Below are 26675 nucleotides of genomic sequence, written 5' to 3' on the forward strand. Positions count from 1 at the left end.
ACATTATTTCGATTATTTTGTGTTGAATTTTGTTGATATTGCGATTTATCCATAAGAAAGTAGTTTGTTGAATAAATTTTTTGTTTCCAGCAATAGAACAAGTACTCTGTTATTTTTCTTTTATAAATATGTTTGTATTTCTATATTTATATCTGTTCACCTTAAGTTATTAATTCGTGGAAACTGAGGATTTCTTGTTTCTACCAGGTGGGATTTTCTGAGGAGGGTAAAGTGTTGGCATTAGATTTAGAAATATACAACAATGGAGGGAACTCATTAGATTTGTCGTTAGCAGTCCTTGAGCGTGCAATGTTTCATTCTGATAATGTATATGTGATAGAAAATGTCAGAATCAGGGGTAAGGTTTGCTTTACACATCTTCCAAGTAATACTGCATTTAGAGGGTTTGGAGGACCTCAAGGAATGTTTGTCACTGAAAACTGGATTGAACACATTGCTAGGGAGCTTGGAAAAAGACCTGAAGAGATAAAGGTAATTCCTATCTATTCATTCACCCTTTTTATCCAGCTGTGTGTCTACAAGCATGTCAATACTAATTCCCTGGTGTGGGATGTCTTACAAAATTTTACTACTTTTGTAATTTAGGATTTTTAATAAAATCTTGATTATTTTTTTGTTAGGGTTTATAGAACTTATTCCCCTCAGTGTTTTGGAATCTAGCATCATAATTTTTCAAAATCTATTATGTGTCTGCTATATTGCGATTTATGAATTATGCTATAGCTATAGGTATAGCTTTGACATTGCTATATATTTAATTTCTTTTAGGTTTGATTCTTTCTTTCAGAACCTTTTAGATGGTATTTTGTGGTTTAATTTTATATATATAATTTTGGGTTGATTGTCTTTTCTTTCTTTATTCTGTTTCAGTAATAATGATGGTAGAAACATGGTATTTTGCTTCTAGAGTAGACGAAATACATGAGTCAGTGATGTAATAAGGTCCAAATTGGAATTTTATTAGATTGTGCAAATGTATTGAGGGATATTACTTATGTTTCTAAGCCATCTAATTTGGGCAAATCCAATTGTAGGAACAAAACTTCCACAAGGAGGGTCATGTGCTTCATTATGGTCAGAAGCTTGAACAATGTAGATTGCAGCAAGTTTGGAATGCATTAAAAGTATCTTGTGACTTTGATGTAGCTCTCCTAGAGGTTGATAAATTTAACTTACTGAATCGTTGGAAAAAGCGTGGAATTGCAATGGTTCCAACAAAGTTTGGTATTTCTTTCACAACCAAGTTTATGAATCAGGTATTATCTTATGCAGATTCTTTGTCTTACCTTATTCTTCTGCCTAATTTGTTGATTATAAATCTTGTAAACGTAGATAAGAAAGACAAATTGTAACTTATTAAATTTTTAATAATCATGTGATATTTTGTGGTTTTTACAATTTGTAGAATTCATTTCCCTTCATGTTGGTACTATTAGTACACCTACTAAGTGCACAAAGTAAACATGGAATATAGGTGAAGATGAATTATTAGAGCGAGAGGTTATTTGTCTTTATTTACTTGAGTAATGTTTGTATGAATTGCAATATTGTATTTAAGTCTTGCCTTAGAAATCCACAAACATCATCAAGGTCATCATTTGCGGCTACGTTCATGAGTAAAGTTATTCGAGGTAAAAATACTGACAATACAAAAGGTTTTAGTAGAGTTTACCATGTTTCCTTGGATCGTGTTGATTGATATACATAACCTTTGATAATGTTTGGAAATTTTGGTTGAATGTTCATATATAACCACTCCATTGTTGAAATTGCTTTATCAGAAAATTGATAATTTAATACAATTTTTCTGTTTGAACGAGGTTGTTAGCATGCAAATCTGTTACAAGTACGAAACTTTTCTTTTTAGCATATCAATTTTGTTTATGTGGAAATACATTTGATTTTTTCTTCCAATCAAGCTCTCAATCTTTGTAACAAGAGCACGAGGGTTGTAAGGCACAAAATCTCTACATCTTTCTTGAATATAGTTTTATCAATAGTTAACTTTTTCCAAGGTTGCGATAATAGTTTATTGCTTATTCTTTTATTTTTGAATCCAACCATTTTTGATTTTCCAATTCCATCTTTAATAACTCAATTTCAACTCTTTTATTCCCTAATATTTATTTTAGACAGTACAATTTGGTGAAATAACCAATACATATACTCCTTAGTTATAGGACTCTACGAGTCCCAAGTTGATCCAAGGCTCCAGAGTTTTATTCACTCTGGGCTTGGACTTGACCAAGTCTTGTAGAGTCCTACTTGAACTTGACTGAGTCCACGGACTCTTCTAACTTTGTGAGTCCTGCGGGCAAGACTCTTTCGTGGCTAGCAAGGCTAAAAAGTAAAATAACAACAGTTTTTTATTGTTTCAATTGACTTTTTTTTTGCTTATTAAGACCTAAAATACTATTAACAAAAGAATAATTAGTTTCCATCAACTTGACTAAAAAACAAGTGACAATTAAGTAGCATTATGTGTCAACTTTGATGCAATATACAAATATCTTGACGAGCATATAGAACAACTTTCATATGATATGTAAGACATCATTTCATTTAATTACATTGAAGAAAAGGTTAATAATGATTTGGCCTCACTATTAGAACTGACTTATAGACTTATAAAATTATAGTACAATATTGTCTATAACAAGGTATTATAACCCTGTCACTTGAACATAAAAAGCAACTACATACAATTCAATTGAAATAAAATGCCTTGCCAAGTGAAATTAGAAAAAGATTATGTCAAACATTATTTAACAACAACCGAAGCTCCTTTGTTTGGTGACTGTTGTACTGCCTAAACCCTAAAATGACCATGCACGTGCTTCATGCCAATCTACTTTTACCACATTTCCTTCTATCTATAGTGACCTTGAAGGTTATGGCTCTAAGAAGTCCTTAAAGCTTTTGCTTGGTTTCCTCCTTTGGTGCACACTTGCTTTTCTCATCTCTTAGTTTGAAGCTGTAGTGGAATGTTTGAGCAGCACCAAGGTTCTTTTTCCATTTTCGTGTAGCCCACGTTTTGTCAATTAGACTTATGAAAAAATGCCACCCATGATCATCATTTTTTCCCCTTAGCCTAGGGTTCCAAATTTGATCCCTAAATTTGATAACTCCTTTTCTTAAATTTGGTTTATTATTGTGATATTGCTATCAAGATTTAACTATGTGATTTTGAGTCAAACTCATTGACCCATGTTCCATGAGTAGTGATTCGACATGAATCCATCTCTAATGAGAATAAATGGAACACTTAGCACTCATTGGATACAGGTGATGCTCACAGGGGTGAAGCATCGAGACTTGGTCACGCATCCTAGTACTACTCCAGCTTGAGTGCGCTTAACTACGGAGTTCCCTCCATGGTTAAACCCAAAGCTTGCAACCCCATTTGCAAAACCTTCACCAAGTGTTGTGTCTTATGAACCATTCATTAGAAAGCCCCTTAAGCTCATGAATTGATAAGTAGGAGATAATTTTCATAGCAAGTCAAATTGTGATATTGCTATTAGGATTTAACTGTGTGATTTTGAGTCAAACTCATTGACCCATGTGTCGTTGGTAAATATTGTATAGCCGATGGGTTGATGTTGTTGGTAAATATTGTGTAGTTGACGGGTTGATGTCGTTGGTAATTGTTATGTAGCCGACGGGCCCCTTCGGGAAGGTTCTTCGAAATGGTATATGTACAACTTTGGATTATCATTGTAATTATTATATGTAATCTCTTCAGCACATATGCGAATAATGAAAGGAGTACTGCTGTTTTTTGTTTATTGTTTGTATGCATTAACCCGTTTACCCCATATGGTAAACATTTGGCGCCATTCAGTGAAGAGCAAACTGACATAGAACAAGCGTAGGGTGCCATAGAAGGGAAGGATGCGAACCAACAAGAAATCCATACACCAAGTACCATACGACCGTACTTGCCTCACATGGTACGACCAAAGGTTATAAGCCACAGATACCACCAAAGCACGAAATAAAGGAGCCACTGATGAAATAGCTGATAGTTGTTTATGTCTCATAGGTTCGATCTTAGCCAAGAGGAGGAGATATCATTCAGCAAGGAAATGTTGTAGCCGTACAGCAGAAAGATATTGAGGAAGGAGCAAAAAAAAAAAAACGACGACAGATTGAAACAATTCAAAATGAGTAACGCATGATGGCCAATGGAAGGGAAAGACATAAACAGGTAGTAAAAGATTAGCGGTTGTCAAAAAGAGTGTGGGATTAGAAGAAAATCACAAAAATAGTGTGTTCCATGTAGTTTTGTGTGGGTTTCGGAGGGCTAATTTGGTCTTGGCGGTAGGGGCACTGCCCCTCGACCCTACTTGGGTCATTGCCCCCTAGATCCCCAGTTGCTTTGTTTATCAGTCGTGGGAAGTATGACCTGTTGATGAGACCTGGAGCTGCTGTAGGCATGCAGTGTTTGTGTACCAGAGGTGGAGAAAACAGTAGAGCAAGCCTTTCGAGAGGGGTGATACGCTTTGAGGCACTTGGAGTAGGTGTCGGACATGAATAGAGAGCTCGGGAGGAGCTGATCATCCAATTGAAGGCAATACAATGACACTTGGCTCAAGGTACCCAGGAGTTGGAAGCAAAGGAAGCAACACGGGTGGCTATCATGGTCAGCTTGATTAAGGAGACAATATTGTGTTAGTAGAGGCTACAGATGCAACTAGAGGCTACTGATGCAACGTATTTTGGAGACCAGTTTGATGCAGGCACGAAACGAGGCACGGAATGAATGTGAGAGTGGTGTGACAGAAACATATCTATCTTGTTATAGTTAGTCAGTTAATTTATCCTGTTTGTTAATCTGTCTCGAGTATTTTGTAATTGTCATTTGGAGATGACTTTTTCTTGTGGGGTGGATGATGTCGGTAAATATTGTGTAGCCGATGGGTTGATGTTGTTGGTAAATACTGTGTAGCCGACGAGTTGATGTCGCCGGTAATTGTTATGTAGCCGACAGGCCCCTTTGGGAAGGTTCTTTGGAATGGTATATGTACAACTTTGGATTATCATTGTAATCATCATCAAGCATTATGTAATCTCTTCAACATAGATGCGAATAATAAAAGGAGTGCTACTGTTTTTGTTTCTTTTCTGTATGCATTAACCCGTTTACCCCATACGGTGAACACCATGTTTCATGAGTAGTGATTCAACATGGATCCATCTCTCATGAGAATAAATGGAACACTTAGCACTCATTGGATCTAGGTGATACTCACAGGGGTGAAGCGTCGAGAGTTCTCGGATGTCACCCATCCCAATACTACGGACTGAGCGTGCTTAACTACGGAGCTCCCTCTATGGTTAAACCCGAAACTTGCAACCCCATTTGCAAAACCTTCACCCTTGTGAGCATCACCTAGATCCAATGAGTGCTAAGTGTTCCATTTATTCTCATGAGAGATGGATTCATGTTGAATCACTACTCATGAAACATGGGTCAATGAGTTTGACTCAAAATCACACAGTTAATTCCTGATAGCAATATCACAATTTGACTTGCTATGGAAATTATCTCCTACTTATCAATTGGTTTGTTATGTTATAGAAGTTCAAAATATTACTTGCATTTTGGTATCATCTGTTAACTTCAGAAATTTCGGCCATGCTTTGTTGATCTTTACATCTGAGTTTCTACGCCTTGGAAGGTTCTTTCTTCTCAAATGTAGCCATTTATGAATTATGATCAATCTCTTAGTACAAAGACACTTTTCCGATCTTCACATGTGTGTTTCTACGACTTAAAAACCCTTTATCTTCTCATATTTAGTCATTAACAAATTATGATTTATCTCTTAGTATAGTGGTTTTACATTGTCACTTCTACAAACAAGTTATGTAAGAATTTCATTCTCAAGAGGAGTTTGGGGGCCAGAGGTGAAGATCATCTCAACCCGAGCCTTTGGGCTACAGATCTCAATCCTTCTGAAACCTTTATAATAATCCTGGTTTGGGTGAGATTCCTATATCATCCCCAATTATTGGCAACTGGAATTCCCTTGGAGGAGATTATATCTTTCACGATACTTTTTTGCATACTAATCCCACATTTGATCAATGTCTGATTACTTCTCAACTTGGTTATGGATGCGCTATGAGCATTCGTGGGCCCAACCTCCCATTTCTTTTTCTCTAAATGACTAAGACTACATATAAACATGTGCTAAATAACATGTTTTATCCTTTTTTTTCTTCTAAACCCTAAAACGACCCCAATAGAGGCAATTCAATTATTTTTCATCTCATTTTGTTTGCAACTAGACTCTTTTCATTTGATCTCGATTTTGGTATTTTGAAGGCAATGTGATTATTTTCAAAGAGAATCAGTCGTGAAGTGTTAGATAGCTTCCGCAAAGGAGCTTTAAGCATCTAAGGCAAGCATTTGTTCCCATTCTTGAGTCCTTTATTGATTTTTTTTGAGATTTTGATGATTTATTTCAAGTGGGGGAATTTTTTAAAAAGAAAGAAACAAGTATAGTTATCAATTTTAGTATTTTTATAGGTTGTCACCCACACATTTGAGAATCTCCAAGGATTTCTGTCCTTAAATTTCGTTTAAATGAAAGCCAAAACACCCAAACTTCTTAGAAAAATAAATAATAGCATATCAAATTACTTCCTCAAGTCTTCTTTTATAATCTTCTACTGAAGTTTCAGAAAACATTATTTAAATTCCCACACTTAATATTTTAATATTTAACTTGCATATGGGAAATAATAATAAGTTGACGGCCTCATATAATTTCTTCATTAATATAAAGTCACTTTAATATCCTTATACCTCCATATGTTGGCATCTCATTTGGCATAATAATTAAATACTTTATGCTGTAATATATTAATTGAAAACTTAACCCCTTATATCCCCTTTAAACATAAAGATATTTAATTTTACTTAACTATATTAAAGTCAATGCTAGATTAGATTTGAATTAATTAAATTAAATCATTAAACTCCATTAAATGCCCTGCAAACTTTCTGGATATAATAGTGGACCGTGGTGTCCTCTTACCATCTAGATGACTTACCGTACATAGTTAGCATGGATTGAAACATCCGAGTGACTTACTAAAAATATTGTGTTCAAATGGATCTTGAGAGACCTTTGTAAGGCATGCCACACTAGATGGAGAGTATTGAAATAGACACCCAAAGGGTCAGTGGAATAACCCTTGAATGACCTCAAAGTCTCCCGTAATCACCAGATCAGCTTACAGGGACCACTGATAATAGACTAACCTCTGACAATAACTAATGCTTAGGAAGGCACAAAAATGGAGACTTAGCGTGGTTGTTCTACCATGCATATCGTTATGTTTTGTTTTGTTAAATTTACTTGGATCGGGGTAACTAGGCAAATACAAATTAGGACTTGTAGTTGTAGTTGTCTCTATCATATTTGCTATCCTCTTTTTATGATAGTTCTCCCTTCCAACTATTGGTATTATTTGTAGTGCAATGTTTATCATTTATCTTCATAACCTTTTGGGGTTTACTTGCTTTAATTACAATTGCCTAGATGGCTAGGCTCAATCATTAATGCATTTTCAGTTTTTGTTGTAGCTCCTTTCGCTTCTTGGTGATGTATATACTATTTTTATTGTTGAGCTCCATTGACCAATTTTGTTCTTCTGTGGAAGCATAATTGTATAACTGCTTTTTGTCATCTATGAACATTAATTCAATCTCTCTTCCTGTTCCATGCTTTCCCATCTTCCTCTTAATATCCTACAGAAAGCACTTTTGCTTATGAGAATTTCAAGAACATGAGGATGAAATCCTCACAACTTTGACTGCAAAAGGACACTAACTCGACTACTGAACAAAGATTTCTGGAGCAAAAACTGTACACTTGAATGTGCAATTGCATATTTTGCAAGTAAACTGAGTATCTCATTATAGGATTTTACTTTGTTATCTTTATTAAACCGGAAAACAGTGTTTTAGTTGAGAATATTTCACATTTGATATGTCGCCTATCATACCATGAGAACACTTTTTAATTTAGAAGAATTAAGGTTGAAATTACAAATATGTGTGATTCTGTGTTTTGGTATAGGCAGGAGCTTTGGTGCAAGTATACACAGATGGAACAGTTCTTGTGACCCATGGAGGCGTTGAGATGGGACAAGGACTTCATACCAAGGTTGCACAAATTGCTGCTTCAGCTTTTAACATTCCTGTGAGCTGTGTCTTCATTTCAGAAACAAGCACAGACAAGGTGGAGTAAGGATTATTGTTTATGGTTGATAAATGTGTTGGATACAAAAATGAAGCCTTGCCACTTAGAAGTGGGGAATTTATGGCTTGCTAACTAGACATGCCACTTTTTGCTATTCTTTGTGAACTTGAGGAACCAGAAAACAAAATCCTGTAAAAGAAAGGCATTGCATATTTTAGGATCATTTCTTAATAAGAAGGAAAAAAAATGACTCAGGAAAATCCTTTGGTGATCACTTTTATATTTGACGTGTTTTCAGGTGCCAAATTCATCACCTACGGCAGCTTCAGCTAGCTCTGACATGTATGGAGCAGCAGTACTAGAAGCCTGTGAGCAAATCAAATCACGAATGGAACCAGTTGCTTCAAAAAATAATCATGCTTCATTTGCTGAGGTAGGTTGAAAGTGCTTGAGCTCTTGATATCTTATGCTACATTAATTTTACTTAGTTCATTTACCATTAAATTTGTTGAGAATAATTATATCTATTGTTTAAAATCATTAATGTTGACTAGGTTTCAAATGTATTGTAACTTAGATATCGTTGAGAAATGAGATGCAAATTTATGTGCTGCTATCTGTGTTATCAAATGAAATCATTTTTCTTGCATAATAATGAGGCATCAAGCTATTAAACTCATAATGCTGTACCTTTTCATTTAATGTCTTTCTCAAAGACAAAGCTATTAGGTATTTTTTGGTGGGGCATGTGTTCCTAGAAGTCCTCAGATATGTAGTTTAACACCAACACTCAGGTATGTAGGATGAGTTGTTGGGACAGGGGGACAAAGGCCCTCGATTTCGGGATGACATGAGGTTTTGTATACTATACATGTAGAACTTGAAATGCTAGTTATGAAATGATGTTTTAGTATGACATATCAAATTGAAATACTTGAACATATCAAAATCACAACACTAACTGGAAGCATTGAACATTTAACATAGTAACATAGTACATAGTAATATTCAAAAATCAAAATTCATATAGAAATTCAAATACCCCTCCCAGTGGTAGCGTGGTTGCGGAATGGCGGAGGTGGTGTTACTCGGGTACTCAAAGTACCCAATGCAGGAATGTCTCAGGGACGGGGACGTTGAGGTTTTAATTGGGGAGGGGATGTCACTGAGTTTTGTTGCAAATATGCTACAACTAATATTGCTATAAGATATTTAGACCATTTGCAACAAGATTCGTGGTATCTAAATATTTAGTGAAACATATTTTCTACACATTTAGGCCAAGTTACTAGATTCTCTCCAGCAACCCTCAAACTTTGGTGCAATTCTGTACAAAGTCTAGTCCTTGTCAAATTCTCCCCAAATTTGTCTACAGAGCCATAGATTCTCTGCAAATTTTATTAGAGGAACTTGGGCAGAATTTGGAGCAAATTTTGAACAATTTGCTGCCTAGCCATTGAACCCAGGCCGAATTTGGTCTCAAAACAACTTTTTTTTACTATTTAAAAGTGTTTTCTTTGCCTAATTTGGTCTATTTGATCCTCCCAACTCTAAAAGTGACCACTAAAAAGGCTAAAAAGATAGGTTATATGTCATTTATGTATTTGTGAATGAAAATGAGAACTTGCTTATAGAGGAAATCCAGATTGATGATTGGTGAAGTCCAAATTAACGATTATAGAGGAATTTCTTTGAAAAAGCAGTGATATATTGTTTGAATCCAGGGCTTAAAATCTGAATCTCAACTTTTGATCTAGCTTGGTTAGAAATCCTCTAACCAAAAAAAATAAAATCAAATAATTGCACTTATCTTTTGATGATTCCTTTCATTCTCAAACTGTCCCTTGATATGGAAATATGCCCCATGCATGTGAGCAAGCAAGTGTATCATGTTGTATGTATGGCTGCACGATGCAATTAATATCCCCTTGAAATGCAATATGGATATGGTGATGTATCTTGCTATGTTGCTTTACTATTAGCAGAGTGATGTATGGATTTATTTGTTGTGTATACACACATACATTTAAAAAAAAGAAGAAGTTATTATACAGACAAATCCAAAACAAGCCCAAACCTAACCCAAAAAATATTTGGATGAATTTTGAACCTGCATTCGTTTCGGAATCCGAATTGGCTACTTAGCATGTATTCATCGACCCTTCCTTCTTCTGGGGCATGTACTCTTGGGTAACTCAATGAACTGTGGTGGGTCATTAATGCCATTCATGATGTGATCATGTTACCATGGCACTTCATGGTTAACCAAATGAGTCTAGCATCAGAATCTATGGATATGTTATACTATAGAGAAGATAAAACACGAAAGTGAATAGCAAGGGTTGCATACTGTCACCTTCTTCAATACAAGACGTAACAGGATTAGAGTTAGGCCAAACTCCAGGAGCTACACAAGTAGCTTAGTTCCATTACCTTCTGAAAGCATATAGAAAAAAGAGAAAATGGTGGAGTTATCCTTGTTGCTACCCATGTCATCAATAACAATATTTTTATATCATTGATCTAGGATAATCTTATCAATAATGTTTTATGAAAATGGAGCTACAAAACATCTAAGACTTATTTGGGATCCTTGAATGACATTGAGATTATTTTAGGGATTGTTAAGTTTATAGGAAGACATATCTTCAAGACAAGCAATCTTTGGGGAGGGTGGATTTTAATGCCCTCATTTCTATGCCATAGTCTTTGTGAGTGTTGGCCAGTTTCTAGGGGTTTTTGAATGTTTACAAGTGAGTTGGGAGAATACCGTTGTTCTTGGAGAGCATAGTTTAGAGTTTTCTTTACATCTAGTGGTGGTTTGGAGTTTAGTTGGCTTTTAGTTTTGTAGGGATGCTCCTTGTAATGTTTTGGGCATTTTGGTTTCTCCAAAGTCAGTTTCTTATTGACATGTTCAACTTCAATATTTGATGCTTGAGTGGTGCTTTTCGTAAAGTGGTTTAGATAATTTTAATATTTTTACTATGTAATGTTTTAACTTTTAATTTTTTCTTTATGTTATTAATGCTATAAAGTTATGTCTTAGTTGGATGCCTAGGGAAATGGGAAAAAAGGGTTGACATACATTGTTTGAAAATACTAGAGGGCCTTTTTGAGGGAAAAATAATTTGAATTTAAATTGCCATATTGACCTCCATAAAGGGATTTTGACTCTCATTTTCATTGTGGAAGTTTACCCATCGTAATAGGATGCTGCTGGAATGAATAGAGGAGTTCTTCAGAGGTTGATTGAGGACAAAAATCCTTGTCAAGATATTAGTTTTGGTGGTATTGAACTTCCCCAGCTGATTTGAGTGTGTGCCTTCCTCAGGAAACACCATTGCTTCATAGTTGCATATTAGGGTTTCATAGAAAATGAAGCTCCTTAAGGTATTTTGTAATGTCCCCTTCTCTGCGCTAGCCATAATGGCGCCTAGTTGGTTTATCTTTCCATCCTGTTAGGCTAACGATATATGATATAGGATGCCAGCCAGTCACAGGAGTTTTGGTTTTAGTTGAGGAGATTTTAAATGGGAAATTCTAAGGTTAAAGTCACTTTGTTTTATTAAGTTAAAATATAAAGTACTTTATTATTTAAAGTCTATGACAAAATGACTTAAGTGACTAAAAGATGAAATAGTCTTTTATCCCACATTGCTAAGTTGTTCGTAACTCTCCTCATTTCGAAGCTATAAAGGAATGCATTTGCATTGGGGTTGTTACCATGAATATATGATATTTCTATAAAATCCTAAAGGTTGCTTAAATGTGAGTAGATATTTCCTAAGGACGAAACCCTTTAAGGAAAAAAGGTGAGGCTGGACGTAAACCTAGCACTCACATTGCACTTTCAGAACTAAGGACTTGAATGATATGTTGATCTCAGGAGATTATAGCTCTAGGGCAGAAAGGTGATTGAAGTTCGTAGAGCCTAATACTACACATAGGTCATTGTTTGGATAGTTGGAGTTTGGACGGTAAGGAGAGAGGTCAGTCATCCCGTGGAAGAAGAGTAGTCCCCTACGTAAGTACCATTCTCATTTCCAGCTAGGTTCTAATAGCATTGCCTTATCATACTACAGAACTAAATGCATAGCAGAATGCAGGGGCTGGACAACCATCTGGTTTTCTCATAGTAATTGCCACATGTGATTATCTCACCTAGAAGTAGTAGGTCAAGGTTCATAACAGTAATACTTTATATAGATTGGAGGATCTGCAAGGACGTTAGTATACTTGGCAGTAATTCAGATGCAACAACTCGACATTGAGAGACACCATCACCATTCTGCTTGGTTATATACCAGTATACTCAAGCCGTAGTGAATCTTGGAGAGAGAGCAGAGGTGAATAAGTGCCGTCGGGTTTAGTATGTTACACATGGTAGACGAAATTTAAAACCTGATATAAAGATGTTGGCGCTGGGAGGACATTCAGAGCACAATCGGACCTCCATTTTGGTACTCACTTTGATAACGGGTCTATATGTTAATTACCCAATCCGCATTCTAATCATTGTATGTTCTTTTATATGAAGTTGGAAATCTATCATCAGTACATGATGCAACAGCTATTGGTTTGTTAGCATGATTATAATTCATTATTGCAATATTGTGTTTTCGAAACACCATCTTGGGACTTGTTTACATAACAATTGTTTAATAGTTTAATATAACTATTTAATAGCATTTCTGTTAGCAATCAGTGTAGTGGCATGTTAGTAAATAATTTTTCTTAAGGACTTGTTTACCTAACAATTGTTTGACAGAATTCTCATTAGTCCAAGTCCAATGTCTCTGATCCAATTCAGCAGAGATTATTATAGTGGCATCACGGCCATAAATCTTGCCATCTTGTGGGAAAATTTATTACATAATAGGTTGGAATAAACATGAAAATTGACAGCCAGGTATGAGGAAGAAACATTATAAATTTAGTCACCTCCAACCTGAACAGGCAAAGTCTTTAGAACAGATCGACATAGAGGATAGTTATTCAGTGGATGAGTAGTTAAATTTTGGAACAGGTGAACAGGCTAAACTAGTTGATCAGATCGAACAGGCAGAATAGGCAAACAACATTCAAATGATAATGAAACTAAAGTAGATCGAGAAGTAAGGGAAACATTACGGGCCATCAGAGATGGACAGAACAACATTGCTAATGTGCTTCAGCTTGTAGGTGCTATGCCGCAGTTAGCTATGCCTTACAGGGCAACCTTGAGTCATCACAGTGGATGTGGTAGTGTGGAAGGATCACCCCGAGCTGTTAGGGCCCCCACACGAAACACTTTGAGGCCTTTAATTCCCATTTTTAATGCAGAGGAAGAGGATGCACCACCAACGGCACCAAACCTATAACCAGAAGACTTTATAGCTATGTACGATGAGTGGGATTTGTTCCCTGACTCAGTTAAACAGAATATGTCCTTTATGCAATACTTAAATTAGAAAAGGGAGAGAAAAAGGCAGTAATAGGACAGGAAACCTAGAGCACCCAACAGGGACTTGAAGGATGTTATGAACAAACTCTCTCTCCCTACTTTTGATGGCGGCAGTAAGACATACGCGAGAGTTTGGATTCACAAGCTAGACACTTACCTAACACTTAAACCCATGCCAGTGACAAAAACCATTAGGTTTGGTACGATGCATTTAGAGGGGGTGACATGTGATTGGTGGCATCATGGGTTGGTCACCCAGGATCATGGTCTCATTACGTCTTATGAGACTTTTAGGTTTAAGCTGATTACTCGCTTTGACTGGAAGGATATAGTGGTTTGTTACAGGGATTTGGCACAGTTACGATAGGGTGGATCTCTAGATGATTTTATTGATGATTTTCAGCGAATCGTGGTGATGCTTCTAGATATATTAGAACAACGTAAGGTAATGTTGTTCACTAAGGGTTTATAGGATAGATGTAGAGGTTGTTAAGGTACTTAAACCAAACACTCTTGATGATGCTATTAAGATCACACACGATCTAGAGTCACCCTCTTCGATATTACAGCCTCTTAAGAAAACGTATAAGGGGTCCTCCTCATTCCAAAAGAACAAGAACCATCATAAGGCTACACCTCCCAATATGGACTTTGAGACACAAAATGAACTTAGGAGGAAGAAGCTATGCTTCACTTGTGGAGAGCCAAGGAGACCGGACCATAGATGCCTTGGCAAAGCAAAGATACATTATGTTGAGGTACTTTCAGAGGAGGAGGATGAGCAATAGGAGGGCATAAGTACGAATTATGGTGTTACATACATTCCATAATAGACGTGTGGCATTTTTATACATCTCGAATTTAAATTAAATATGATTACTAATTTATATCTAATTTGGCAAATTTTTTTTTTGAAAAAGTAAACAAAAGGGTTTATTTCGACCAAATTCTCTCAAAGTTATTTTAAACTCTATCTGGGTTCCTCTGCTAAAAACCAAAGTCATTGAAAAGTAGTCTAAATTTTGCTAGGGTTCCTTTCAAAAAATTTCTGGTGACATTTGGTCTTTGCAACAGACTTTTGACAAATTCTGACAAGGACCAGACTTTTGAGAGAATTGAACCATGAATTCCTAGGTCCAGGAAAGAATTTGGTAACTTAGCCTTACACAAATCAACTCTTCAATTATAGTAGCTATAGTTGAGAAGCTTATAATTTCTTCCAAAGCAACAAACAAATAGAAATGGAAGACTCAATACTCAGAGTTTAATCCACAATACTTCATCTATGGAATCAATGCACAACTAAGTACCAAAACAAAACCCTTTAACCTCAACAAGGGCACAAAAATCGAGAAGCTCAAAAATGTCACAAAGTCAACAAAAGAAAACAATATTCAATAGGATGTTTTTCTCATCAAATGGGCTCGTATTTATAATCTCCCAATGGAAAACGTTTCCCAAATACAACTTCAATTAAGAAGCTTCACCAACACAACATCATTTTATAACATTATTTTAAATAAGTGATATTATAATAATGAAATTTCAATGATTTAATAATACATAGAAGCTTGTGCCTTTAAAAGCCTATCTACTGTAGGCGACGACCAATAGCCATCGCCACCATATGCACTGCCAAACATGGAAGCTGCCTAAAATAGGCTTACTCGCCACCATATGCACTGCCAAACATGGAAGCTGCCTAAAATAGGCTTACTTAGAATAGTAAGTCCACCACTAAGACCCCCAAATCACCCTGTCAGCTCACGAGGGTGGCTATAATGAAGTGACTTAGTCATCTACAAAAGCTTGCCAAGAATGGGGACATTACAACCTTTCCTCCTGAGATAGCTTGTCCTCAGGCAATTTGGCATCTCACTAAAACCTCCACCAGGATACCATAAGAAGCAAGTGATGTCCCTGTCATCACTGAACCAACTGCATACTAATAAAATCATTAGAGCAAATAACATGACCTATAATATAGCACCCACCACCTATGCCGATGATGTAGAAGTCGGAATAACACTAGCAGAAAAATCTATTGGAGATCTCAACATTCTCCTTCATTGTACCTACCCAATCATCCTGTAAATAATCTAGCTTAGGCACAAACCAACTCTACATCCGATGCAAATCCTGAACATGTGAGTTTGAATACAAGACTGTATACTCTCATCATAGTATAAACTCTACTGCCACTACATGTTGTGATGACTCATCCTCAACCACATCAATATAGACCCATATACCACAGTTCCCTTCGCCGTTCGGCGTCAACATGCAAGTATGACCATTAGAGAAAGTCCCCTTGCACCAATAGAAGAGTTATCGCCTCCTCAAATCCTCTCTAGAAGTATCATTAGACTTATGCACTAAATTGCCCTTGTCTGCAACAACTCGTAGGGACTCCTCATTAGTAGGTAGAGGAACAGAAGATTTCGAAGCAATCTTTCCCTGAGAAGACGCTTGTAAGTGCCACACCTTCCTCATTGCCACCTGTAAAGAAGATGGGTCCAATGACTTCACCCATCCATGGAGTGGCTCAGCCAACCGATCCATCCATAAATAACATCACTCGTCTACAATCCGAAATATCATAAACCATAACTGGGAACCTCTAGAACTCACCGATGTAACTCTTGAGCCTCATATACCAACTATCCTACATGAATGATGAGGCGCATTGATGGAGGGCTTTCCTCATCTTTGAGGAAGAGCATAAGACTAATCAAGCTTTAGAAGGTTCTAGTGCTGAAAGAATGGGTTCCAAAGTTTCAAGACAGGAAATATAGGCAGGAGAAAACTCCTGTGAAGAATTTTCTTGGGAATTCAATGTACTTATTATGACATTTCATTATGTTTTTTATGTGAGCATGATTTGAACTATAAAATTCTAATACAGCTTGAGGCATATTAAAAGTTATCTTTAATGTTTAACAATCATTTTAAATTGATTTCTTGATGCTTTAAAATCCAATGGACTTGTCATGCCAGAAAGTATTGAAACTAGAAGCATTTTGATATGCATTTTACAGCAATGGTAGATTCTGTTATAAATCTGAACATCAGGTCTAGTTTGCTACTTTTGGCTAGATCAGGAAAAAAAGAGCATCACGCTAACATAGATTAATTTAAACTACTACTTCCTAAGAAATACCTAATTTGTAAACTAGAGAAAGTGGTCAAGTTCTTATAGGTCTCTAGCAGTCTCCAGTTGTTGTTTATCATTACAAAGCTCTAGATCTGCTGGGGAAAATAATGCTCTGGAAAGCTTTTATCATTTGCTTCTGGTTACAGTCTAGCATATTTATTTCCTTATGCTTGTCTCTTAAATATTAGACAGTTTTTCGTATTTATTGTAAATTTGCATGTCTTTGTTTACTTATAATGCTTAGTTTTAGCTTCTGTGTTATTTAGTTATAACCTATCAGCAAAGTAAATGCGTTTTTTGTAAAATCTGGAATGCATGCGCTGCTTAATTAACATTGAGACAGCCACCTCTGTAGAAACTTCGTTAATTTCATTTGCTAGTTTCTGTCATATATCTTCAGATTGCAAATGCATGTCATTTGGAGCGGATTGATTTGTCAGCGCATGGATTTTATGCAACACCTGATATTGGCTTTGACTGGAAAAGTGGAAAGGGAAAACCCTTCAGCTACTACACCTTTGGTGCTGCATATGCAGAGGTTGAAGTTGACACATTGACTGGAGATTTTTATTTGAGGGAAGCTGACATAGTGATGGATTTGGGAAATTCTTTGAATCCTGCAATAGATGTTGGCCAGGTCTGTATCTTGTTTCCTCTGTTTTTGCTTTCATTGAAGATCATTCTTTAGTTCATGTTGATAAGTTTTCAGATCATAGTCACAGTAGAATTATGTAATAGCAAGCCAAAATTGACGCATTTGATAATACATTATAGATAAGGCAAAAGAATAAGGAAACAAGAAAATATAAATTTTCAGTAAGTTCAGAACTTGATAAATAGAAGGGATTGATTGAGGTATAATCTTTTGAGAAAAGTTTGATTCTCTTCATTGTAAAAGAACCTTTTATCATATATATCTACAGTGAGGTTGACCTGAGGTCAGCATTGTTAGATGTCTAAATGCAGTAATTACAAAAGGGTTCTTAAATGCTGAGATAATCAACTTAAATTTCTTTTTGTTTTTCTTAAATTTTAATCTTCTCTATTTTTATGCACATTACATTTGTGATGATGCAGACTAGCCTGTCTCAAGCATAAAATTGGATGATGGTTAACCACTAAAAGACTGAGGAACCTAATCTAATTTTTAGACCCTTGCCACTTGTCTCTTGGAAAACAAAGTCATTCTACCATCTGTCTATGTTGTAAGGATAGCAAAACAATAGCTGTAGAGTACATCAGACTTCCTACTGGTCGTATGTGTTTTAGCCAAAATCAGCAGTAAATCAGTCAAATCTGTGTTAGAATCTAACATTATTGCATCTCTAAGGAGTAGTTCCATTGAGTTTTGAATTTTCATATGTTGCTAATTGTTGTTGGCAACACATTGAATACAACAAGTGAAGTTTGTTGGAGGGATCAAAACCCCTATTGATTCCCTGGGGCCCACATTTATTGCCCTTGTCATCTGCACCTGAGTTTTTGGAACCTAGTACTTGTCTTTTTCCTAGTGGGACCCACAAGTTCTCCTTTAGATGCGGGGATAAAGAAGCTAAACATATATCCACTTCTTGGTTGGAACCCATTTATTCAGTCAATTTTTACACTTCCTATGTTTTTCCTTTTCTTGTAGGATGTGGCACTGAGGTGGAGCCATCTCACTTTCTCTCCTATTGAAAGCTTTATGCTGGTACTTCCCTATTGAGATCCATTAAAGTCCTTGCATTATCACCATATTTGCAAAACTATTTTATTTCCTTTCTAAGCCATACAAAACACATGATTTTAGTTCTTCTTCGAAGCTAAATAATTAAAATCAAATGTTGGGTGTTAACAGCCTACCTATTAGTACTTACCATCTTAATGATGACAGTACTTGGCAGCCACATCTTGTGGGGCCATTATATATTTACGAATTTGGGTGTGACAGTGTAATAACTCCCTGCTAGTCAGTAGATGAGGTTGGCCTATTGGTTGGTTCCCACAAGTCAACAAATTTGTGTACGGGATCCTTTCAAAGGCTTATGGTGTAATATCCGCAGCAGGTTATAACTTCAATTTTGGATGTTTGACATTTTGTCAAATACTTTGCATGCAAGCTCTGATACCGTTATAAGAACCCATACCAATAGGACTCTAACCAAACAAAGTTTGCCTGAAATGTTCTGTATATTCTGAAGAAATTTCGTCAAACAAATGCCTTGCCTAAAATCAAATATAAACTCCTTGCATAGGAATTCCGTAAAACAATTGTATGGTTATTGAAATCTGAAGTTATTAAGAAATCATGGACTAAATAGGTAGTATTCAAGCTTAAGTTTATCAACCATGGCAAGGCTTAACACATCAATATTTAATCAAACAGTTATAGCGATAAAAGTTTCTGATTTGTGATCGTCATCGGTATTGGGAAGGTTCTTATTTTGTAGCAGACAGGGTGTGTGTTAGGATGTATGTCATCAGTATCGGGAAGGTTCTTATTGTGTAGCCGATAGGGTGTGTGTCAGGATGTATGTCGTCGGTATCGGGAAGGTTCTTATTATGTAGCCGACGGACACCTTCGGGAAGGTTCCTCGGGATGTATATATAACCCCCTCCGGGATCATTGTAATGATAATCATCTAATCAGAAGCATAATGTAATATCTTTGGCATATGCGAATAATATAAGAAGTTCTGTTGTTCTCATCTATTGTCTGTACACATTGATTCATTTACCGGTAAACATTTGGCACCATTGCCCGATGGACCTAGTACAAAGGCAGACGGATGAAGACTAAATGCCAAATCAGCTGAACAAGAATAAAAATAAGCTGAAGGAAAAGGATGAAATATGCACCGCACAGGAAAATTTAATTCTGGCACAATAGGTTGAATGCAGACGGAGATTTCAGCAAATTACCGACAGACACACAAGCACTGAAAAATTGTTGGAAGAGACTCGACAGCAGCTCGATTTGGTGGAAGAAGCAAGAGAGGAGTTTTTGAACCTGCATACGTCGAGGGAAGAGAATTCAAACGGAAGGTGATTGACTTACATGGCTCGGAGTGCTGAGGGAGCATGAGCGTGGAGTGAATTCTTCGTCCGAGATACATTTCTGGAACGGACAACTTTGGTTGACGAAAACCCTTCACCAAATAGCGCGACTGTCAAAAACAACACGGATGTGTAGAATAGTGTGGGTGTACAGAACAACGCGGTAGTGCAAAGTAGTGCAGGTACACACCAAAACCCTCAACATCCAGTAATAATGGCAGGATCAAAAGAAAAATTGCCAAAAATTTGATGGTGATGGAGCAGCTGATCCGATTCAACATTGTAAAACATGTGAAACGATTTGGAGGGAAAATGGCATAACAGATACAAACAAATGGGTCCGACAGTTTCCGGCCACCCTACGGGGTGTTGCGATTGATTGGTTCGCCGATACAGATCCCCAGAAGTTACACAATTGGGACAACATCAAAAAGGAGTTCATTACGGAATTTCAGCTGTTGTGTGATGACAACAAAATTGTAGCGGAGATATACAATACAAAACAAGGGAAGAATGAAACAGTCCGAGTCTATGCCAGGAAGTTGAAGGACTTGATCAATAAAATGGAGAATAAGCCGGCTGATGGGCTGTAGAAAAGATGGTTCATTGAAGGCCTACATCCAAAATTGCGAAAGAAGATGAAAATCGTGCCACCATCGTTATACACTTAAGCATACAATCGGGCAATGAACTTGGAAAGTGAGCAGAAGATGGAAAAGAAAAAGAAGAGTAGCTCGTTTGATTCAGATGACGACGCATCTTCAGAAGAGGAGAGTAGCAATGATGAAAAAGGCAACAAGAAGGTTCACGCCCTTGAAAAGGATATGATTCGGATGATGAAAGAATTCAAGAACATGCAGAAGAAGACTAAGGGAAAGGAGTTGTGGTGCATCGATTGCAAGAAAGAAGGCCATATGAACAGATCCTGTTTAAAAGACCAGTTTTGCAAGATTTGCCAGATCATGGGACATTCGACAAAGGAATGCCCTTTCAATCTGAAAACACGAGGTCCTCAGCAAGTGTTCCTAACATAGGAGGCTTCTGCATCAGGAGGGAGCAGGAACACCAGTGCAGAAGGTGCCACGTCGAGCGGATATAGAAATAATTGGCAAGGTCAAAACAACAAAACTGGCAACAACAATAATGGTAGGAGTCGAATTCAGTACGATGCAAACGGCTGGCCCATAGTTCAATGCAGGGTATGTAATTTGTGGGGCCATTTTGCTCGTGACTGTATATCAGTGAACACACTGAAGTTGTTATGTAGATGGTTCGGACCTGACGATCATGAAGATGCAAAGTGCCTGAAGTCGGGAGTAAATTTGATCACTGTCGGGACAGACGAAGAGGAGGTTTTGGCCATCACACGGAAGAGAGTATACCTCGACTCGACAGAGGAAAAGAAGAGACTGGAGGAAGCGCCTGCAGAAATCCAAAAAGCAACGCAGGCAGAGAAGGCACACCTGAAGGACACTACTAGTACCTTCGCATGGAACTGCGCAAAATAGAACATCGTATGACAAATATTACAAACCGAGGTATTTGTCAAAATCAATGATTTGTTGCTCACTATGCCTCAACTCCGTACGACACTCACGAACATAGCTCCAACTGCTAAGTTACCAGCAGAGCAAGGAAGGGAGAAAGAAGGTGGCGCAAGTGCAGAAGATTCGATGCTGTTAGCCCTCTCATCTGAATGCCATCCAGCAGTCGCCAAAATGAGAATTCTCGAGACTGTGTTGACGGACACGATTGTGAACAGAGGGTCCGGTGTCAATGTGTTACCAGAGGATACCTGGAAAAGGTTGGGACAGCCGACATTATGGCCACCTACATTCCAGCTACTAACGGCCAACCAACATGAAATCAAACTGTTGGGAGTCTTGATGGCACAACTAGTGATGATTGGAACACAACCATTCCTGCTTGACTTTGTCGTGATCCCGCTGAAGAGGAAAGGATAAGATGCCATTTTGGGCCGGGGGTGGCTGATACAAGCCAACATGAAACACGACTGCAAGAAGAATAATATATCAATGGAGCGCGGAGGTAGAAGTTTCATAATTGACCTGCACACAGAAATGGTAGGCGAGGAGGCAGCGTCGTCGGATTCCGCAGGCAAAGGTGGAGGGGATGATGAGGGGAAGAAGAGAATGGAACTTGATAAAGAGGGAGTATTGAGACTGGAAGGAGGGTCGAGTGAGGACGATTTGGACTCGTTGAACGGTCTTTTTCATTGGCAAATGGAGGATTACGATTTCTTTCCGAGCTGTAATATGTTCAGGGTTGACGAAGGTAAGAAAGAAGGAAATGAATGTTCGAAGGAATACAGAGAAGCGGAAGAAGGAAAGGCGGTTACGGCTGAAGTTGAAGGGAAGAACATATAGTATGAACCCAGAAGAAGGAAAGATTCCACCGTACGACCGCGTAGAAAGAAAATGTTACCTTGAACCAGGGATATAGTAGAAAGGTGCCCACAGCAAGGAAAACACATCATACAGTCCGCACAGGAAACAAGGAGGAAGGGTTTAATAAAAGCTTCAGCAGTGTGGAGTGAAGGTTCTAAAATCAAGAATGCAGTTATTGACAAGGAGTGGCAGCCGACGGAATTCATGGTACCAAGTGTCGGGAACAAACTGGGCGATATGGAAAACCTGAGGGAGAGATCGTGTAACTTTAATAAACTTCGGCGATTGCAGACACAATGGGCCACGAAGGTGACACAGTATAGGCGCTAAGCGTGGCATGATAAGCACCTGAAACGGAACAAGTTCCAATTGGGATAGTTGGTGTTGAAGTATAGCGAACGGAATGAAATGAAACCTGGAAAGTTCAGAGTCAAATGGGTAGGACCATACAAGATATGGGAAGGAAGTACCGGACATGGTGAATGGGTTAGAGTTAAAAATCTCTCATGAGGGAATAGTCCCCCATCGACGAACAATTGAAGTAAGAAATTAAAATTAAAAAAAAAATTTGAAAAAAGAAAAAATTTGAAAAAATGAGATTGAAAAAGTCACCATATGGCTTTCAAAGTTACTTTCAAGACATCGTACGGCTTTTATTTTGCAAAGCACCGTATGGGAAATTTCAAGGACAGATGCAACGCACGGATTTCAAGGTAAGCTTCCAGTAAGTGATGTTCTCTCATAGCGTACGGATTTGGGAATCAACTGCTCTGGGTTGTACGGCTTTTTCTTCTGATGGTACTGTACGGAATTTTTGCATGAACGGGATTCAGTGTACGGATTTTGGATATTATTTGTTCCCACTGTATGGATTCTGAGATTAACCTTCATCGTACAAACTTCAAGAATAGCATTTGTTGTACGGGGTTCACAAATTTGGTGTACGAATTTTGCATAACATGGCGTACGGATTTTACATGTCATGGCGTACGGATTTCACAGTTTGCTGTACGGATTTCCAGAATGCATTGTTGCATATGGATTTCAACAATAATGCTTGGCGTACGGATTTGAGAATGCAACTTGCCGTACAGATTTCAAGGATAAGAGTTGGCGTATGGATTTTGGAATTGGCTCCCTTGTTTGTTATAGTACGAATTGGGAGGTTCAACTTCCTGATGCCACTGTACGGATTTTGGATTTGGGTTGCTTCAGTACGCATTTGGTTTGTTTCAGTACAGAATTGGGTTTTAGTCTTCTGTTCACTTTGTGCAAATTGAGGAGAGCTTTCATAAGGGATCACCGTACGGCTATTGGTACAGCATCCGATTCAAGTGCGACATTTTTACCCTTGTTACCGTACAAACTTTAACACAGCATTGAACAATTTCCCTTTCATGCGTCCATATGGCAATTTCCTGAAGGAATAGCTGATGTGTTTGTATGGCAATTTTGTGCAAGGATAATTGATGCATTTGTATGGCTATCCATGGTGTAGCTGTACATTGGCAGCAGGTTTTCTTAAAAAAAAAAAAAAGTTGACAAATCAAGAATGCTTAGAATGAGTAACAGATGATGCTGAAGGGAAGAGAAAACATCAGCGGTTGCTAGAAAGAGTGTGGGATCAGAAGAAATTGCAAAAATAGTGTGTTTCATGCATTTTTGTGTAGGTTTCGGAGTGCTAATTTGGTCTTGGCGGCGACCCCACTGGGGGCATTGCCCCTAGACCCCCAATCGTTGCGATTATCAGTCGTGGGAAGTTTGACCAGTTGATGAGAGCTGGAGTTGCTGCAGGCATGGAGTGTTTGAACAACAAAGCAAGCCTTTCGAGAGGGGTGATATGTTTGAGGCACTTGGAGTAAGTGTTGGATGTGAAGCTGTCTTGGTGGATGCATGGAGAGCTCGGGAGGAGTTGATCATCCAATTGAAGGCAATACAACGACACTTGGCTCAATGCACCTAGAGTTGGAAGGAGAGAAAGCGGCACAGGTGGGTATCAAGGTCAGCTTGACTAAGGAGATAGTATTGTGTTAGCAGAGGCTACAGATGCAACATGGTTTGGAGATCAGTTTGGTGTAGGCACGGAACGAATGTGAGAGTTAGATGACAAAAGTAGATCTATCTTGTTATTCAGTTGATGTATTCTGTTTTGTTAATTTGTCTTGGATATTTTGTAATTGTCGCTTAGAGACAACTTTTTCTTTTGGAAGGGATGATCTCGTCGGTATCGGGAAGGTTCTTATTGTGTAGCCGATAAGGTGTGTGTCAGGATGTATGTTGTCGGTATCGGGAAGGTTCTTATTGTGTACCCGACAGGGTCTGTGTTAGGATGTATGTTGTCGGTATCAGGAAGGCTCTTATTATGTAGTCGACATGTTGTATGTAGCCGACAGACACCTTCGAGAAGGTTCCTCGGGATGTATATATACCCCCCGCTGGGATCATTGTAATCATCTGATTAGAAGCATAATGTAATATCTTTGGCATATACGAATAATATAAGAAGTTCTGTTGTTCTCATCTATTGTCTGTACGCATTGATTCATTTACCTAGTATGGTAAACAGTGATCATAAATTTTATCATACAAATGACTGATAACTATGCAGATTACTAGTGCACAATCGCCGTAGTATAGAAAAAGTTGACATGGAAAAAAACTTCTTTTACCCTATCTATTTTGTGATGACGTTTCATCAAACACATAGCAGATGTCTTCCAAGCTCATGGTGAAACATTCGACCGCTACAGACGTTCATGAAATGACAGATTTATAACTATTACATCTGAAAAAAAGTAGACTCCAGGAGTTTCCAGATTCTACAATACCTCAACACTGCAAACTTAAGATATCTAACCAATCAATAATATGCTCCAGGTGAAAGCTTGGGACTGTAAAAGACTTGGATAGTTGGGTATGATTTGGTTTGCAGAAACTGTTTATAATCTTTGTTCTCTAGCCACGTTCTCCAGCTTCAATGTGAACAGCTGCCTCTAATACTTGTCCCAAACAATCCGCCATCTAATAAACCTTATCAAATGCCAATGAGAAAGTGTCAACTTCCTGTACTTGCACATCCCAACTTGCTTCTATTCCATGTCTAATTGCAGCTATAAGAAATTCTCATTTATTTCCAAAATCTGCGGTTAAATCCCGATGTGAATTTTGATTGAATCCACCAAGCTGAAGGGATGGGTTTTCATCCACTCTTAGCTCATTTCAAGGGTCTTTATCACTAGAAAAACCAATCACTGATTTTCAGCAACAATGGCGAAAAAAGTTTCAACATCCAATTCTCATTACATAACTCAAATGAAAGGATGGACTTGCTTATATAGCCTTTTAGTTGCTGAATGCTTGTACCTTCAGCAATTTAGGATAAAACATTCTTTTCTTTTAATTCCTCCTTATAAATTAGCTCCTTGAACAAGATGGAATAACTTAAATTGACTTCATATTATAAGTTTATTATAGTCACTTCATAATTCAATTAATGGAATGCACTTAATAATTAATTATTATTAAAGCATAACTATAATATAACTACATTAATAATCATTGCAAATCAATTCTGACATCAGCGGGAGGTAGCCTACTACATTCATTATTAAGCGGGCTACCTTATGTTTTCCCTACTAGGTAATAGAACTAATGCGTATAGAAGGAAAAGTACTTAACACAGAATGGAAATAGAGAACAAACATATTATATTCATTGCTTAGTCACTGTATACAATAGTATTCAAAGCCAACATGTCTCTATGAAAGGGAATAAAGGTTACATATAGTTTGCGTAACTCCCTTGAATATGCCAACCGTCTAACTACCTATTATCCCGGCAACATCATCCCCCTCAAAAGAAAAGTCATCTCTTGACGACGTACAATTTTACAAAATAGGAGATAATGAACTAAATACATCAAAACAAAGACTAAGGGGGAGGTTGTGTTCTTGGAGTGTTCGGTAACCAACGCAACTCATAGATTTGGTTCATCTAAATGCGCAAGTCCTTCTATGTCCATGTGTTGACCTCTATAGCTTCCTTCAGTAGAATTGCTGCCTCCATACCCTGACCCTAAGCCACCTACAATCCCTATTCAACATTTTATTTTATTTTGCAAGAGCGTTGCTCACTCTGTTGACTAGCCAATTCAACAGCTAGCTCCTCTCGAGCCTTTGCCTCTACTACCTTGGACCTCGCAGCTGCAACCATTTCTGCCCCTTTATCTACCTCTGCACGGCATTGAGCATAATAGGCGTCTTTATATGACCCTACTATCTCATGTGCAAGCTTGTCCATGGCTGTGTTGCACGGTCTCAATTCGGGTTTTGTAGTCCAATCAGCTAGCATCTCTAGCGTTTCCACGGCTGGCCATCTTCTTGCCTTAAAGAAAG

The 26675-nt window shown here is 37.7% G+C and overlaps 1 protein-coding gene across 1 annotated transcript in view; it reads left to right on the forward strand.

Annotated features, from left to right (window-relative positions):
* Positions 1-26675, forward strand: part of LOC149562510 (xanthine dehydrogenase 1-like) — a 205887-nt gene that overhangs the window by 112454 nt on the left and 66758 nt on the right. Inside the window, exons 9-13 of the mRNA XM_089825993.1 lie at positions 208-492; positions 1056-1277; positions 8118-8279; positions 8539-8673; positions 17238-17474. Of these exons, the coding sequence (XP_089682119.1) occupies positions 208-492; positions 1056-1277; positions 8118-8279; positions 8539-8673; positions 17238-17474 (1041 nt within the window). The remainder of the gene's footprint in view (positions 1-207; positions 493-1055; positions 1278-8117; positions 8280-8538; positions 8674-17237; positions 17475-26675) is intronic.

Source organism: Cupressus sempervirens, chromosome 4 (genome assembly GCF_028749045.1).
Source record: "Cupressus sempervirens isolate cs-2001-9-10 chromosome 4, ASM2874904v1, whole genome shotgun sequence".
In the NCBI taxonomy this organism is placed as follows: Eukaryota; Viridiplantae; Streptophyta; class Pinopsida; order Cupressales; family Cupressaceae; genus Cupressus; species Cupressus sempervirens.